This window comes from Poecilia reticulata, chromosome 16 (assembly GCF_904066995.2).
Source record: "Poecilia reticulata chromosome 16, P_reticulata-male-v2, whole genome shotgun sequence".
In the NCBI taxonomy this organism is placed as follows: Eukaryota; Metazoa; Chordata; class Actinopteri; order Cyprinodontiformes; family Poeciliidae; genus Poecilia; species Poecilia reticulata.
Window position 1 is genome coordinate 6,660,889 of NC_088845.1, and position 17,491 is coordinate 6,678,379.

General features: G+C 36.7%; 2 protein-coding genes across 2 annotated transcripts; one reads left to right on the forward strand and one right to left on the reverse strand.

Annotated features, from left to right (window-relative positions):
• The first annotated feature begins 11,618 nt into the window (after positions 1–11,618).
• On the forward strand, positions 11,619–14,176 carry LOC145555261 (macrophage mannose receptor 1-like). Its single transcript, XM_081616765.1, has 5 exons — positions 11,619–11,731; positions 11,875–12,246; positions 12,917–13,261; positions 13,371–13,468; positions 13,574–14,176. The coding sequence occupies exons 1-5, from the start codon at positions 11,698–11,700 to the stop codon at positions 13,679–13,681; spliced, it is 957 nt and encodes a 318-aa protein (XP_081472891.1). The 5' UTR covers positions 11,619–11,697; the 3' UTR covers positions 13,682–14,176.
• Positions 14,177–15,564: 1,388 nt separating this feature from the next.
• LOC103477725 (fucolectin-1-like) lies at positions 15,565–16,829 on the reverse strand. Its single transcript, XM_081597338.1, has 4 exons — positions 16,826–16,829; positions 16,405–16,491; positions 15,859–16,138; positions 15,565–15,715 (listed from the first exon to the last, which is right to left on the reverse strand). The coding sequence occupies exons 1-4, from the start codon at positions 16,827–16,829 to the stop codon at positions 15,565–15,567; spliced, it is 522 nt and encodes a 173-aa protein (XP_081453464.1).
• Between the last annotated feature and the right edge of the window lie 662 nt (positions 16,830–17,491).

Genomic DNA, 17,491 nt, shown 5'->3' on the forward strand with positions numbered 1-17,491 from the left:
ACAATGGTGGATTTAGTGATCTTCTTACCGTCTTAGCTTCAGAGAGACACTGACACTCTAAGGAGCTCTTTTTATACCCAATCATGTTGTCAATTGACTTAATTAGTGTTAATTGGTCTTCCAGCTGTTTGTTATATGTTCATTTTCCTTTTTCCAGCCACTTATTCCTACTTGTCCCAACTTTTTTGGGATTTGTAGACACTGTAAAATTTTGAATCAACATATTTTTCCTTTAAAATTTTATATTTACTCAGATTAAACTTTTAATCTGCCATCTATGTTCTATTACAAATAAAATATTGAGATTTGCCATCTCCACATCACTGCATTCAGTTTTTATTCACAATTTGTTTAGTGTCCCAACTTTTTTGGAATCCGGATTGTATGTAATTTATGCTAATAACAGCATGTTTAATTTGCATTGAGTGTCTTGATAAAATAACTGTAAACTACCTGGGAGTGTGAATTCCGTCGTTATCAAGTGAATCTCCAATCCGAATTTCAGCTCTTAGTTCGAGTGGGAACTTCTACCCGATTGGTTATGTTAATATTAAACACTTTATGGGTTCTCCCCAGGTCCAGTCTCCACCAGGGGCTAAAGTCATTATTTGTGGCACTGCAGGAACTCTGGCTCCACAGTGCTGCACGGTTCCCATCAATAATGTAGTAGGCAATGGCTCCAGCATAAACTGTTGACTGTGAAGCTTTTCCATAAACTGCCACATTTTCTTCTGCAAAACAAAATGTCAGTTATGATACATAATCGTCTTAAATGCTCTGCCTATGTACATGGATTTGTTGCATGATTGACTGCTATTGGAGATCTTTCCTGCCCACAGCATCACCATCCAGAACGACTGATGATATTTCAATGATATGAGTTACGATAATTGGCATTTTCCCTTTGGGATAAATAAAGTATCTTTGAAAATTTGTGTAATTTTAAAGTGAAACATATTGTGCTGAACTTAGTTTTCTCCTAGGCCGACCTCCTGCTCTGTGTGATGATGCCAACCCAGACTGGGCTCCTTCTATAAATCTGGGCTGTGTTGAGAGGGATTAGGTAACCACGTCGACTGGAGGTACACAAAGACGCAAAATCAATCAATCAATCAAATTTTATTTGTATAGCACATTTCAGCAGCAAGGCATTTCAAAGTGCCTTACATAATTAAAATAAAAACAGGATGTGACATTGAATCAACAGTGAGAAAGAGATTTTTTTAAAAAGATAAAAACATTAAAACCCCTTTTAGGACTTTAGTTAAACGTCGTTTAACTGCAATGTTTTCTGGGGTCAGACCAGGCAGGACTTTCTTAAAGAAATGTGTGGGTAGGACATCCAGACAGCAGGAACTGGAGCTTAACTGACTTATAATTTCTTCTAGGGTTTTATAATTTAGTAGTTGAAATTGGGTCATTTTTTCTGCATTTGTTTTGTTTGGGCACAGCATTAGTACTGTCTTTGGAGTGGATGTGCAGATTAATCCTCTGACCTTTTGAATTTTCTCTGAAAAGAAACTTGAAAACTTGTTGCAGGCGGCAATAGATTGGAGTTCAGGTGGCAACATCGTCGGAGGATTTGTGAGCCTGTCAACAGTAGCAAATAAAGCTCGAGCGTTGTTAGTTTTTTTGTTTATGACATCTGCAAAGAAAGCCTCTCTTGCATGTTTTAGTATTGTGTGATAGTTACGTAGTCTTTCCTTGTAGATGTCATAATAAACGTGCACTTGACCTTTACGCCATTTCCATTTGGCCCTACGGCAGAGTTGTTTTGCAGATTGAACTACTTGTGCATTTCTCCATGGAGATTTCTTCCTGCCAGTCACAACCTTTAGTTTAGTGGGGGCAATGTAATCAATGATATTTGAAAGTTTGCACTGAAAATCATCCACCAACTTATCTACGTCACTATAACTTAAGAGTGAGAAAGAAGAGTAAATTTGATTAAATGTTTCTGCTGTGTTTTCTGTTAAAGTACGTTTTGTGATAGTAGCTTTTTGTCCATGTGGATTAACGGATAAAGAACTGTCAAAGAAAACAACAAAATGATCCGACAGGGCAATATCAGTTACAGAGACATTAGAAATATTCATACCTTTACTGATAACCAGGTCCAGTGTGTGTCCTTGAGTGTGTGTTGCTTGTTTGACATGTTGTGTTAAACCAAAACTCTCTAATATGTTAAAGAGCTTTTTAGCCCCTGGGTCTTGGGGGTTGTCAACATGAATGTTGAAATCACCGACAATTATCAAACAATTGTAATCAATGCATATGAGAGATAGAAGTTTATTGAAATCCGTAAAAAAATTTTCCACATATGTTGGTGTTTTGTATAGAGTTAGTGTCAAAGTTCGTTTGTGGCCTTTTACCTCAATTCCAAGATATTCAAAAGACATAAAATTACCCAAAGAGATTTTACTACAGTTTATGGTATTCTTAAATATTGAAGCCACGCCTCCTCCTTTTTTGTGTTTTCTAATTTCACTTAAAAAAAAGGAAGCGTTATGGGAGAGAAAAGATTTTAGAGCAAGTTGCAAGATGCTGCTCATGAAGGCGATGTGGAATATACTGAACACAGGAAATCGGTTAACGTTCAGACTGATCTCACCTCTGAATGCATCACTGCAATGCAGATGGAAATAAAGAGACTCATAGAGGAAAACCGAACTTTGAGGAAGGATGTTGCAGCTCTAAAATTAGAGGACTTTTAATTTCTATTTGAGTGACTTGTGAAAGTACAAAGAATAACATTGCATAGAATAATAGTTTTGCTTTACTGTACCCATGATCATTTTGTTGACAAAATACATTTGTTGTCTTTTGTCAACAAATGATTAAACTTGAGAGATTTAGCAGGAGAAACAAAATCAAGCATTTATGGTAAAGACTTGAAAAAATAAAGCAAATGGAGGACATTAAATTATATATATAAGAAAAAGCAAGAATCGATAATTACATGTATTTACCCTCAGCTTCCTGATGGAGACACCGTTTCTTCTTCAACTGTGTTCATTTATTTGATGGCGCATTGCCGCCACCTACAGGACATCAGTGGGTATTTGAAAAGGAAAAACACTGAAATTAAATAATCCTTACTCTCTTTTTCTTTAAAGTCTTACACAGAAAAGTCAAAACTCTTTCGGAATCTTCAAAATAGTGTTCGTTTTAATATAAGTATGTCCTTCCAATCTGGCATTTACATCTTAGGTATTTATCAAGTACATAGTTTCTAATAGTAACATGCTGCCCCAAACAAACAGAGGTCTCCTACTCTTTATGGATTTGTAATACTTCCTAGTTACTTTGTTCACTTTCAGCTCCTCTTCCATTACTGCTTTTCATCTTTCATTTCCTTCAAGGCCATTCACTGTGCTTACCTTCCCTTTTATGCAAAAATGTGCAAAAACCACAGCATCAGTCTCTGGTGTCATTTTGTTCTCCCTCCCCTCAGAAGTAAATGAAGTGTTGCTGATTGTTGTCCGGACTTGTGACTTAAAGAACAACACTAATTTGCTTAAAGGCAAAGTTTTAACAGTGTTACATACTGAAGAAACTTCCCAGATAGCACAGAATGATTGAAACAACATTGAATCAATGTCAGCCAGAAACATTGAATCAACGTTGAACGCTGACATTGAAACATTGAAAGTGGTCAGTGACTTGTTTGTTGAATCAACGTTAGGGTTTTAACCATAACTGACATATCAATGTTGATTTAACCATCATTTGTATGTCAATTTACATGCATATTTGTGTTAATGTTGCATTGAATCAGTTAGGATTCAACATTGATTCAACCTTGATCTGAATGTGGTTCTGTACACATATTTCTGTTTATTTTACATTAAATAAATGTTGATTAAACACTCATTTGACTGTGGATCTGCATGCATATTTGTGTTGATTCTACATTGAATCAGTTAGGAATCAATGCTGATTCAACCATCATTTGTATGTCAATTTTCATGCATATTTCCGTTTTTACATTAAATCAGTTACGAGTCAATGTTGATTCAACCATCATCTGAATGTGGATCTACATGCATATTTGGGTTTCTCTCATATTGAATGAAAGCTAAGGATTTACGTAAATTTTTAGGTCTGATAGGTCTGCATCATAACATACCACTGAAAGTTTCTTCACTGGTGTTAAACACTATATTATTGGCATATCATGGGTAAACTGCACAAAAGTTTAAAAATGACAACATAGGTTTGATATAACATTTTATTTAAGAAAAGATGGACAGATCTTTAAACATATTTGACTCTTTTTCGACTGTCAGAATTACAGTCTATTGTCCACAGAAGAACAAAGTCCAGGAGGTTAAGCTTTGTACTGTATGAACCAGGGAAACAGTACAAGTTGTGATAACCCCAGTTAGACTCTGGTTGACAAGGACTCTGTGATTCCTTTTGATGTTTTCCTCTCATTCTGGCATGTAATGAAGCCACTTCTTGACAGTTTTACTGCAGTCCTCAGTAGTCAGCTTTTGGTCAAACTGCAGAGCAACGGCTGAAAAACACAAAGATAAAAGTGAGGAAGGTGCCGGTTAGAAAGATGATAAACATTTGAAAAGTTCTGAAAGACATTGAAAGATTAAACAGTGTACTGATTACAGGTCTGAGAACAAATACAAACCATGTAGTTCCCCATGTACACTCACCGTTTAATTTTTATCTTAGTCTTTCATTAATATTCATCTTAATGTTTACGTATACAACCCTATGAAGTTGCAGTCTAGTTTAGGATTTATGATGCTGCACTCATGCTAAAATGAGGGAATAAATATTTAAAATAAAGGCGGCTTATCAGAAAACCTAAAGATAAATGAACTCTGATCCTCCCTGAGTTTTAACACACCAGAGACAGATAAATAGAGCAAAAGGTGATTTATACTGTAGTTGGAAAAATAATTTATACAGAACTTCCATCAAATAGCTGGTTTAATCTTCAATCAACTACAAATATTTCCAAATAAGTTTATTAAATTCATTACAAAATGTCCACGTGCTGATAAAGATCGCACACCAGTAATAATAGACCAGTTCAGTTTAACCAGTTACCAATCCAAGAAACAACAGACAGAATCAATCATTAGCAGGTTTAGTTCAGTGTTTCACCTGCCTTACATGTTTTAAGTGTTTCCTTTCTGCCTTACCTGGATTGAATCTGGATGATTAACAACCTTCTGAACTTCTTGATGGCTGCAGACGGTCATGCAGTCATCTAACTCAGTTGTTCTGGAACAGAGGCACATCAAAGCACGTTCATAAGCACATCATAATAAAAAATGAAAAACAAGTGATTACCATCACAACAATTTAAAGCCCACCTGGAGCAGCCAGCCTTACACTTCCTTGTCCACCACATGCTCTCCCAGACCAAACAATAGGCCCCGCCCTATTTTAAAAACTCAAATCTCACAAAATCTCGCAGGATTTCATACTTAGGCCTGGAGCGGTGGGCAGGATGAAAATAATACAAAATGAGACATGACCTCCATTATTAAAAAATATCTGTTTTACAACAAAATAACCAGGATTATTATGGGCACAAAACAATGCCCTTATTTTTCAATAAACACATTTAAGGTCAAAGTAATATTGAAAAACTTACCATAAAACTGCTCAGAGGAGAATTCAATTCAGAAGCTGGTTGCAAACAAACCAGCAGCAAAGTGGCTGTTTGGTTGGGACAAACCACTAGTGTTAAAAGGGGGAGTCAGACTGTACAACTCCTAGTAGAGACTTGTAGATGTTTTTGTGTCAACACATTATGCACAGTCAGTAATAATATTTACAGACAAGTAAGAAAATGTACATAAAGGAATCACAACCCAATGTTCTCAACATGTAGTGCGTAATTTGAAACATGATTAACCCCCACTTAGTAATAAAATGTTCTGACCCAGAGCTCAAGGATGGGGGGAGGGAAGAAGGGATGAGAGGGGGTAAAGAGGGGAAGGCTGGGAGGAGCAAGTGGGTGTGGGGAGTTTTGGGAGGGAGAAGGGGGAGATGAGAAAGTGATGAGGGGTGCAACAAACAAAAAGGGTGTGTGTAGAGGGGAGTGAAAAACAGCTTCTATTGATTGAACATTTAGCTCATGAGTTCTTCCCCAAACCTTGTCCTCAAGGCAAACTGACCTGCGTAATTTCATTTCAGCAAAACCCCGTTAATCAGATATCAATTAAAATCATGTGTGCCGAATTAGGGAAATGCCTAAAACTTGCAGGGCTTGGAGGACCAGTGCTGAAACACACTGGATTCGATGTTGGCATTTCAATCAATGCCAATCAATCAATCAAATCTTAACCTAAATGAACTTTTCACTTTGACTTTTCTTGAAATAAGTAAGCGTGATACCACGTTTGTATCCCTCGTTTGACACAATGACTCCAGCTAACCAGATACAGATTCCCTGGTAAGCCACCATGGCTCTGTGGGTAGAGCAGTTGTCTTGTTATTGGAAGGTTGACAGTTCAATTCCAGCTCCCTCCTGCCACATGTCAATGTGACCCCTGGGCACCCAACCCCAACTGATCTGTGCATTAAATAAATGTGTGAATGTGACTCTAGTGTAAAGTGCTTTCAGTGGTCAAAATGACTAGAAAAGTGCTATGTAAGTTTATTTACCATTTCTGAAGTAAACTAAATGATTTGAGTGAGACTGACTTAAATCTATTATCTTAAACATACTTAATACATTTGTTAAAAATAAATTGACAAATTGAGTTGGATGATTATAATATATTGAATTGGTTAAACTTAATAAATTAAGTTGGATAAATTTAATAAATTCAGTTGGATAAACTTAATTGAATTGCTTGTTACCTACAGAAGCAATTCAATTAAGTTGGTTAAACTATTTTCTTTTTAGAGTGTATTTTATAGTTGATCCACTGTCAGTTGTTGACCTCAACCATACATGCAACCTTTGTGATAATAATTCAACATTGAATTAACATCTTTTGCCAACAAGTCAACAGTGAAGCAGCTGTGTGATTGGGCCATCCCACTCATGTAAATGGTGGGGGTGGACCGCTCCACTCCTTGTAGTAAGTTGTAGATGTTTTTGTGTCAATATATCACACGCAAACAGTCAGTGAGAATTGTTATGAACAAGTAAGAAAATGTACAGAAAGGAATCAGCACCGACTATCCTCTACAGTGCTTAATTTAAAACATGATAACCCCCGCTCAGTAATAAAATGCTCTGACCCAGAGCTCGGATGAGGAGGAGGAGAGGGGAAGGGGTGCAGCAAAACAGCTGACATTGATGAGATGTTGATCAGACAAATGCATTTCAGTCATTAGATTTCAACGACAAAACAACATTGATTCAATGACACAGTTTCAGCGTTAGTTACTTGGCTAGAGGTGGATGGTTGTTTGATGGTTGATCCACCGTCATTTATCGACTTCAACCAAAAATCAACCATTAATCAGACCTCGACATTTCAGTTATCAGATTTCAACCACAAAATAACATTGATTCAATGACAGTTTCAACGGTTTGATTGGATGGTTGTTTGATGGTTGATCCACCGTAATTTGTCGACTTCAATCAACAATTCTATTTTTCAATGTTGATTTAACATTGTGTGCTATCTGGGAGAGGTTCGGTGTGAGAGTCACTACCAGGTGGAGCAGAAGCGGCGCTCCGCTGCGAGAGCAGAACCAGCGTGTTACATCGCAGCTCAAAGACTTAAATAATTTTGCGGGTTATTTTTTTAGCTTTCTGACCGTCATGCTAATCCGGGTGAGTGTTTGTAGCTGTGTGCTGCTTTACCTGCTATCTGATCCTCCATATGTAGCCAAACTCCATCATGTATGGCATTGTTTTTATGTCGTATTAGCTTCGTTGTGTTGATGCTTTTTGACGTGCTTCAATTTTCCGCCGCAACACGCAAACTTCCCCATTCACTCAGTGCGTTATAGTTCCTCATCGCTTAGGATTTGTTGCTGCGCGCTTGCGCAGTGTGAAGGAAAGAGGAGACCAGCTGCACAGGTAGGCGGCAAAATGAGAAGCAGGTGATCGGTTTGTGTGATCGGCAACAAGAGACCATGATCGGCAATCACCGATCATAAACTTTTTCACTGAAATCGGCCGATTATGATTGGTGGCCGATCGATCGGAACACCAATATATATATATAAGATCCTGTGGGACTTCCAGATCCAGACAGACAAGATGGTAATGGCGAACCAACCGGACATTGTGGTGGTGGATAAAGAACAGAGGAAAGCCGTTGTGGTGGATACAGCAATACCAAGTGACTACAACATCAGGAAAAAGGAGCATGAGAAATTGGAGAAATACCAGGGCCTCAGGGAGGAACTGGAAAAGACCTGGAAGGTGAAGACCACAGTGGTGCCTGTGGTCATCGGGGCCCTCGGGGCATTCACCCCCAAACTGGAGCAGTGGCTCAAACAGATCCCAGGAACAACATCAGACATCTCAGTCCAGAAATGTGCAGTTCTAGGCACAGCCAAGATACTGGAGGAACCCTCAAGCTCCCAGGCCTCTGGTAGAGGACCCGAGCTCAGAGGATGAAACAGACCACCCACGGAGGGTGAGAAGGGAATTTTTTAAAATATATATATATATACACTGCTCAAAAAAATAAAGGGAACACTTAAACAACACAATGTAACTCCAAGTAAATCAAACTTCTGTGAAATCAAACTTTACACTTAGGAAGCAACACTGATTGACAACGGGGGCCCTCGTCAGGTCAATCAGTGTTGCTTCCTAAGTGGAAAGTTTGATTTCACAGAAGTTTGATTTACTTGGAGTTATATTGTGTTGCGCATTGCCGCCACCTACTGGACATCAGTGGGTATTTGAAAAGGAAAAAGGCTGAAATTAAATAATCCTTGCTCTCTTTTTCTTTCAAGTCTTACACAGAAAAGTCGGAACTGTTTCGGAATCTTCAAAATAGTGTTTGTTTCAATATAAGTCTCGTCTTTCAATCTGGTATTTACACAGTAGGTATTTATTTAAATCCAAAGTTTCTAATAGTAGCATGCCACCTCAAACAAAGAGAGGCAGTTGACTCTTACTCTTTATGGCCTTGTAATACTTCCTAGTTACTTTGTTCAATTCACTTTCAGCTCCACTTCCATTACTGCTTTTCATCTTTCATTTCCTTCAAGGCCATTCACTGTGCTTACCTTCCCTATTATGCAAAAATGTGCAAAAACCACAGCATCAGTCTTGGGTGTAATTTTGTTCTCCTTCCCCTCAGAAGTAAATGAAGTGTTGCTGATTGTTGTCCGGACTTATGACTTAAAGAACAACACTAATTTGCTTAAAGGCAAAGTTTTAACAGTGTTACATACTGAAGAAACTTGTTTGCCCTGTCCACAGTGATGGTGAAAGGAAAAGTTAACTCTTTCACAGCCAGGGTTTTTTCGAAGGCACACATTTGCAGTTCCTTGTAATTTGCAACTCTTCTATGTGGCAGTTTTAAAAATCTGTTGAATAAATCACATCAGTGAAATATCAATTCATTTTAGTAATTCAATTCACTAAATGAAGCACTTTTTACAGATTAAGAAACCACTCATGTTTTAAATTCTTTTAGATTTTTTGACATTTAAGATTTGAAAGTCATCATTCTAACACAGAAATGTTTTCGTCTGTCAAAAATGTATTTTTTGAACTGAAAAAAGAAACAATCTTCACTAGAATGCATATTCAAATTTTTTGAACTTGACTCTTTATTATAATTTTTGGGAGAAAATTCAAATATATCCCAAAATTAAAAACACCCACAATTTCTCTGAATAACCTTTAGAGTTTTCTATACCATCACAGTAAATAATTCAGAAGTAAATAATTCAGAAAAGATGGGAGCAACAATACCCTGGAAACCTGCCATTTTCTTCATTTTGCCTATTTAAACATTATTTCCATGAGATTACTCACTCTATCGAACTCAGGAAATATTCATCTGCTTCTACTGAGCAAATATCCTTTTTAGATATTTGATTTTTGAACCTCGCAATTAAATACTGGACATCTACACACAGAAATGGTATCAATAATCTATCAATAATCTATCAGCCAATAGCCACAGGTAAGTGGAAGAACTGATCACTGACTGAACCATGAGCAGGCATGAAAACAAAAGCAATCAGACTGAAGCCCTAAAAGCAGGAAATGTTTATTCTTATTTATTGTCGGTAAGAAATAGAAAAGTTACCTTCTATAGTGAAAGTAAATACCTGATCTTAATTTTCATACTGCTTTGCATAGAGATTAGAAGACGGATCTCTTGAGATCTAATTGTCACAAAGCCCTCATAACAAATTGGTCAGTAAAATTAAGCAGGTATTGTGCTGCCAAATGAAGGAAAGATTAATTCACAAGGTAATTTTCAGTAGCTATTATTATTCCTGGACATGGAACTAAGAAAACATAAGGTAAAACTTTCTAAGAGTGGATTCACACCACGAAAGACCCATGGTCTGCTTATTTTATCAAAACCTGCTATATTTATTTTTTTGTATGTTTGTTTGGTCCACATCAGAATTTGCTTCAGTGTATTCACACCTGCACAAAAGATCCAGACCAATGTGAGAAACAAACTCTGGTTCATTTAAGGTGGACCAAATTTATCACATGTGAGCACACCTTAAACCTCAGAATTATTGCTGGTGACTTTTATGGTCATACAGTTTCTGATTATTTTGGAAACATGGAAAATGTGTAGAGTTAGAAAAGCACCAAAATCTGACTTTTTACACAACTATGTAAAACGTTGTGTAACATGATTATGGATCATCATGTTTCAAGGTTATAGAAGACAAATGGGCACCTGGACTTTTCCAAATTGTATAAAGGCATAATATGTGAACGTTTCACTGTACAGAAAGTCATAAAAAAATCCTATAAAATCTTGTTACCCTGGCATTTAAAAAAAGACATAATGTTTGTAAAACAGTAAGTGTTTCACCTTATTTGATGTCAGTGAGGAAAAGGAATGTGGATTACTGGTCTTGTCATTTCCATACTGATTTCCATACAGAAAAGCAGGTAATTTAAGTCATGACTGTCACAAAACGTTCACCACAAACTATTCAGAAACAGCTTCAAACACTCTTTGCACAGCTAATTTAACAAAAGTTTAATTCAGAAGTTAATTTTTACTGGCCTCTATTATTGCTGAACATAGGACTCAGAAAACAAAAGGTAAGACTATTTCTAAATCTTATATTATTCATTGTTTATTCATTAATTAACAATTTCCTTCACTACATGTAACCAAGACATTGCAGAAATTATTTTCCATTTACTTTATGCCTTTATTTTGGCACCCTATATTTTTGTTATTCTTTTGCTTTGCTTTTATCTACAGTGGCTAGATTACAAGATTGTTGCTCATTTAGTAAAAAAATAAGAAAAATCAACTATTAAGATAATATCTTTACATTCTACATTTCAAATGTTTACATTTCTAAATAAATTCAATTCATAGAGATAAATCATACATGACATATTACATTAACATCTCTCTAATCAATCAAATAATTTTTTTTGTATAGCATATTTCAACAGCAAGGCATTTCAAAGTGCTTTATGTCATCTCTATGTCTTTTACAAGCCACTATTGCACTTTAATAAATACTTTGCTATATAAATAAATTAATCTCAGTTTTCTTTCTTCCTGTAGCTTTATAGCAGCCATGGGAAATGTCATAAAGCTAATTTTTCTTGCAGGTTAGTTTCTACATGTTCTATACATTTGTTTTATACATGTGTAAAACATGTGCCACCTCCAAAGCAAATTTTCTAACTAAAGAATTTCCAGTATTTCCAACTAATCCTTGTTGCTCTTTAAACTCCTGACTTTTCTCCTACAGGACTGTGTTCTCTTTGTCTCTGTGTGTATCAGTACCAATATGTCTTGTTTCAAACTCCAAAAACCTGGACCGATGCACAGAGCTACTGCAGGGAAACTTGTGTTGACCTGGCCACCATGGAAGACATGAATGAGATGGAAATGGCTCTTCAAAGTGTTGGGGACAACTACAGTGATGCCGTATGGATTGGGTTGCACAGAGGAAGCGACCTAAAGTGGCACTGGTCTCTGGCAGAGAAAGATTTCTACAAGGATGGAGAAAAAAATTATCTGATATGGAGCTTGATAGATGACAACAACTGTGGTGGTTACGATTCTGGAAAACTTTCTACAGTCTTTTGTGGCCTTACCAAATATTCAGTCTGCTTTGATAGTGAGTAGTCCTTTTACATTTTTTTCCTAATACTATGCAAACACTGACAATTAACTATGCATATCAAAACACAAATGAACCTAATTGTGTTCAATAATATCAGAACATGTTTACATAGAAATGTTTGTGTCACTGGTTTCATGTAATGCAAACAATCAGGAGTAAAAACAAACATATTATTTCAGCAGCCATATTGGATAACTAACTCTGGCTGATTCCATCATTATGTAGCGTTCTGTTTGATTTTCAGACTTCCAGTACAAACAAATGCCTTCCTTGTGAACTCTAACATGGAAATTACAGTAACACTAAGACTTTCTGCCTGGTCAGTGACGTCCCTATCAGTCTGAGACTGCATTGGGATTCCCCTCAAACGTTTTGGGGAGTGTTGCTCAGCAGAGGGATGTCTGGGTTGTTCCTGAGACCCAATCTCACATAACATTTAGACAAAAGATGGATGGATGTTTTCTGCTGCATCTGTTCCTCTTGTCCACATAGAAACTGACATATGTCCAAAGCAGACATTTTTAAAAATACTTAGAACCCTTTTTGTGATTTATCTGTGTGAATCAAATAGTCTAAGTTTAACAAAAAACACTGATCTAGATGCCTGCTTGATGGATGCGCTTCATTGTTTTTGTTGTAACAAACACATAAATGTTCTTTTCAGGCTCAGAACAGGGAGCAGCTCAGTACATCCTCAGTCCAGAGCTGATGACTTGGACCGTCGCTCGAGATTTCTGCAGACAAAACTATACAGACCTGGTCAGCTTGAGGAATGATGCAGAATACAAGACAGTCCAGGAAGTAGCCAAAGGAAACTCAGTATTTGTTGGCCTCTTCAGAGAACCCTGGATCTGGTCAGACCTGACTGACTCTTCTCTGAGGTACTGGAGGAAATCCCAAAAGGTATATACAGTAAGCAGTGAATATTGTGTTGCGATGCTGAAGACTGAATCTGGCAAATGGGGAGACAGGAAATGCACAGAAATGCTGCCTTTCCTCTGCAAATGCAGTAAGTAAAATTTCTAATCAATACAGACAGTTATGAATAAATGTGCAAACATGTTGAACCAGTCCCTAAGCAACTCTGACAAATGATTTGGTTTTATTTTAACTTTTAGGAAAATCTAATGTGCAGTTTGTGAAACTGAGGATCAGCCTGCAGGACTCAACTTTAGACCTGAATGACCCTGCAGTGCAAAACAGCATCTTGGAGCAAGTAAGTCTTCCAGATGTCAAGCCTTTTAGTGTAGGAATGCTTTGATTCAGTCAGCTTAGACTACATGTATATACTGGTTAAAAAATGATGCTTTCCTTACCCCAGATGAAGCAAAGGCTGAGTGAACATGTGAATGATGTCGTCCATCTTAACTGGAAAAATCACTCAGATGGAAGAGTTTTCATCAAGGAGACAGAGGAACACAACCCATGAGAGGAATACAGGATGACTGCTAAGATTCTGATCTGGAGATGTAAAAGTCCACCAACCAGGGTGGTAACAAAAAAAAACATTTAGATGTTTCTAATAAAGGTGTAATAAGGATTTCTTCCCCCAGCAAAAATACCTAATTTTGGAAACAATGTGATAATTATTCTAATTATTGTTGTTGTTAAATATCAGAATGCAGAAACTATCCCAAAAACTTGTTTCAAACCATTATTACTAAATGGTTTAAAACAAAATCTTTGTATTCCTTGCTGTCTATTTGTCTTTTAAGAGTAAAAAGTTAATTTCAGATTTTTGTGAACCTCATTTGCCCGAATTATTACCGTAATACATTTCTTTATTGCTATTTTCTATGTTCTTCTAAAGGATGCATTAATCTTTAAGTCAGTTTATCTATTTAGCATAGCATTGTGTGGATTTATATTCTACTATTTGTTCTTTTGCTTGAGAACCTTACAAAATAAAACATTTATCAAGTGACTTATCTGCCCTGGTTTGACATTTCCTTTCATCAAAGGTCTGAAAAGTTTTTAATAATGGAAAATATCAGGAAATAGTAATGTGTTTATTTGTCCTAATCAAAAACCAAAATCCATTGCAGACACATTTGATTTTCTGACAGAAAAAATACAACAATCAGCAACATTTCATACATTTCTGCGGGGAAAACAAAATTACATCGGAGGCTTTATTTGCATAATAAGGAAGTGAAGCACAGTGAATGGCCTTGAAGGAAAGGAAAAATGAAAAACAAAATGGCACCAGAGACTGATGCTGTGATTTTTGCAAATATTTGCATAATAAGGAAGTGAATAATCTTTCCTTTCCTTGAAGAAAATGAAAAGAAAGATGATAAGCAGCAATGCACTGTTAAACAGTGGCAGAACTAGAAATTAATTTACAAGTGGGCAAATAATTTATTATGTCAACTCCCATTAAAATGTCAAATCCTGTTTGGTTATGAGAGCTCCTTTAGGAGATCTAGTACTAAGATGAATCCTCTAGTGAAGCAAATATAAAGCAAAGAAAAAAAAAGATCGTTTCCATATATCAGTCTCCAACAAAGCCCAGGTTGGATCCTTTGACCCATCAGAACTGCATTCCTGTTCATGGTACAGATTCAACTAGGTGTTAGAAACATTCCTTAGATATATTAACATGATACCCTCACAAGCTTGGATCAGATTGTTGCACATCCATGATGCAAATGAAACCACATCCCAGTGATGCTCTGTTATCATCAGACACTGTTGCACAGTTCATTCCCAATTGCATTGAGTTACTGTCATGTGATTTGCTGATGTTCTTTTAGCATCAACAAGCAATTTAACAGAAAATTAAGTCGTGTGCAGTAATAACACTATGTACAAATAATCCACAACCAGTTTTGCAGACTCATCATTATAGTGATTTAATAAAGAAATAAACACCAGATTTCAGACAAGTAGAATAAACCACAGGATGAATAGGACCTATAAGACAGATTGTTAAAGTCTGATTGTCTGAAAGATATGATAATCAGTCTGACAGATTCTGTTAAAAAATTTAGATTTTCAAGAGTTAAACATTATAGCTCTTCGTTTTAAATCAACTAAGAAGTTCACTGCTCTTTCTTTACTTGTTTTTCAGTCTGTAGTCTCCAGTTGTTGCTTATTTTTCAAAATCAGACCCATAAAACGTCCCACAGTTTCCCAAAAACACGTGATTGGTTCATCAGAGGCTGACCCCAGCTCAGAACAGCTTTCCCCATAATGAGTTTTATTTTGGTTTTCAATACAATCAGATATTCATAAGGTTTTTTACACCCTCTAGTGGTCAAAATGATTAATTCAGCTTTAACTTTAAACCACAGTGTTGTCATGAAAACTTTAATCCAGTCTGGATGCGTACACTTCCACCTCACACAGAGTGAGAAACTCATTTCTTCCAGATATGACAACGTTGATGTATCGACCATCCATGCCGTTGCACTGAAAGGTATCAGTAAAACCTGGAGCGATGGTTGAGATCACAGCACACCTGTCAGAGGAAAGAAGATTTAAAATTTCAGGACATATTTAAAGATACATTAATTTAGCAAAAATAATCATGAGAAATTAATGTTGCTTTCAACAACATCTTTTATTTGCATTAAGTGTCATGATAAAATTACTGTAAACTACCTGGGATTGTTATTTCCGTTGTTATCAAGTGAATCTCCAATCCGAATTTCAGCTCCGTCAATTCGAGTGGGATATTCTACCCGATTGGTTATGTTAATATTGAACACTTTATGGGTTCTTCCCAGGTCCAGTCTCCACCAGGGGTTAAAGTCATTATTTGTGGCACTGCAGGAACCCTGGCTGAAGCGGCCTTCACGATACCCATCGATAGCGTAGTATGCAAAGGCTCCAGGATAAACTGTTGACTGTGAAGCTTTTCCATAAACTGCCACATTTTCTTCTGCAACACAAAATGTTGAATGTCAGCTGTGATACATAATCTTCTAATATGCTCTGCCTGTGTACATGGTTTGTTGCAAGATTGACTGCTACTGGAAATCTTTCCTGCCCACAGCATCACAATCAAGAACGACTCTGACAATATTTCAATGATATGAGTTACGATAATTGGCATTTTCCCTTTGGGATAAATAAAGTATTTTTTAAATTTTGTGTAATTTTAAAGTGAAACATATTGTGCTGAACTTAGTTTTCTCCTAAGCCGACCTTCTGCTCTGTATGATGATGCCAACCCAGACTGGGCGCCTTCTATTAATCTGGGCTGTGATGGGAGGGATGAGGTAACCACGTCAACTGGAGGCACACAAAGACCCAAAAAGAAGCGTTATGGGAGAGAAAAGATTTTAGAGCAAGTTGCTGCTTCAGCATTGCTTGATCTAAGAGATGCTGCTCATGAAGACGATGAGGAATATACTGAACACAGGAAATCGGTTAACGTTCAGACTGATCTCACCTCTGAATGCATCACTGCAATGCAGATGGAAATAAAGAGACTCATAGAGGAAAACTGAACTTTGAGGAAGGATGTTGCAGCTCTAAAATTAGAGGACTTTTAATTTCTATTTGAGTGACTTGTGAAAGTACAAAGAATAACATTGCATAGAGTAATAGTTTTGCTTTATTGTACCCATGATCATTTTGTTGACAAAATACATTTGTTGTCTTTTGTCAACAAATGATTAAACTTGATTTAGCAGGAGAAACAAAATCAAGCATTTATGGTAAAGACTTGAAAAAATAAAGCAAATGGAGGACATTAAATGATATATATAAGAAAAAGCAAGAATCGATAATTACATGTATTTACCCTCAGCTTCCTGATGGAGACACCGTTTCTTCTTCAACTGTGTTCATTTATTTGATGGCGCATTGCCGCCACCTCCTGGACATCAGTGGGTATTTGAAAAGGAAAAACGCTGAAATTAAATAATCCTTACTCTCTTTTTCTTTAAAGTCTTACACAGAAAAGTCGAAACTCTTTCGGAATCTTCAAAATAGTGTTTGTTTTAATATAAGTATGTCCTTCCAATCTGGCATTTACATCTTAGGTATTTATCCAGTACATAGTTTCTAATAGTAACATGCTGCCCCAAACAAACAGAGGCCGTTGACTCTCCTACTCTTTATGGATTTGAAATACTTCCTAGTTACTTTGTTCACTTTCAGCTCCACTTCCATTACTGCTTTTCATCTTTCATTTCCTTCAAGGCCATTCACTGTGCTTACCTTCCCTACTATGCAAAAATGTGCAAAAACCACAGCATTAGTCTCTGGTGTCATTTTGTTCTCCCTC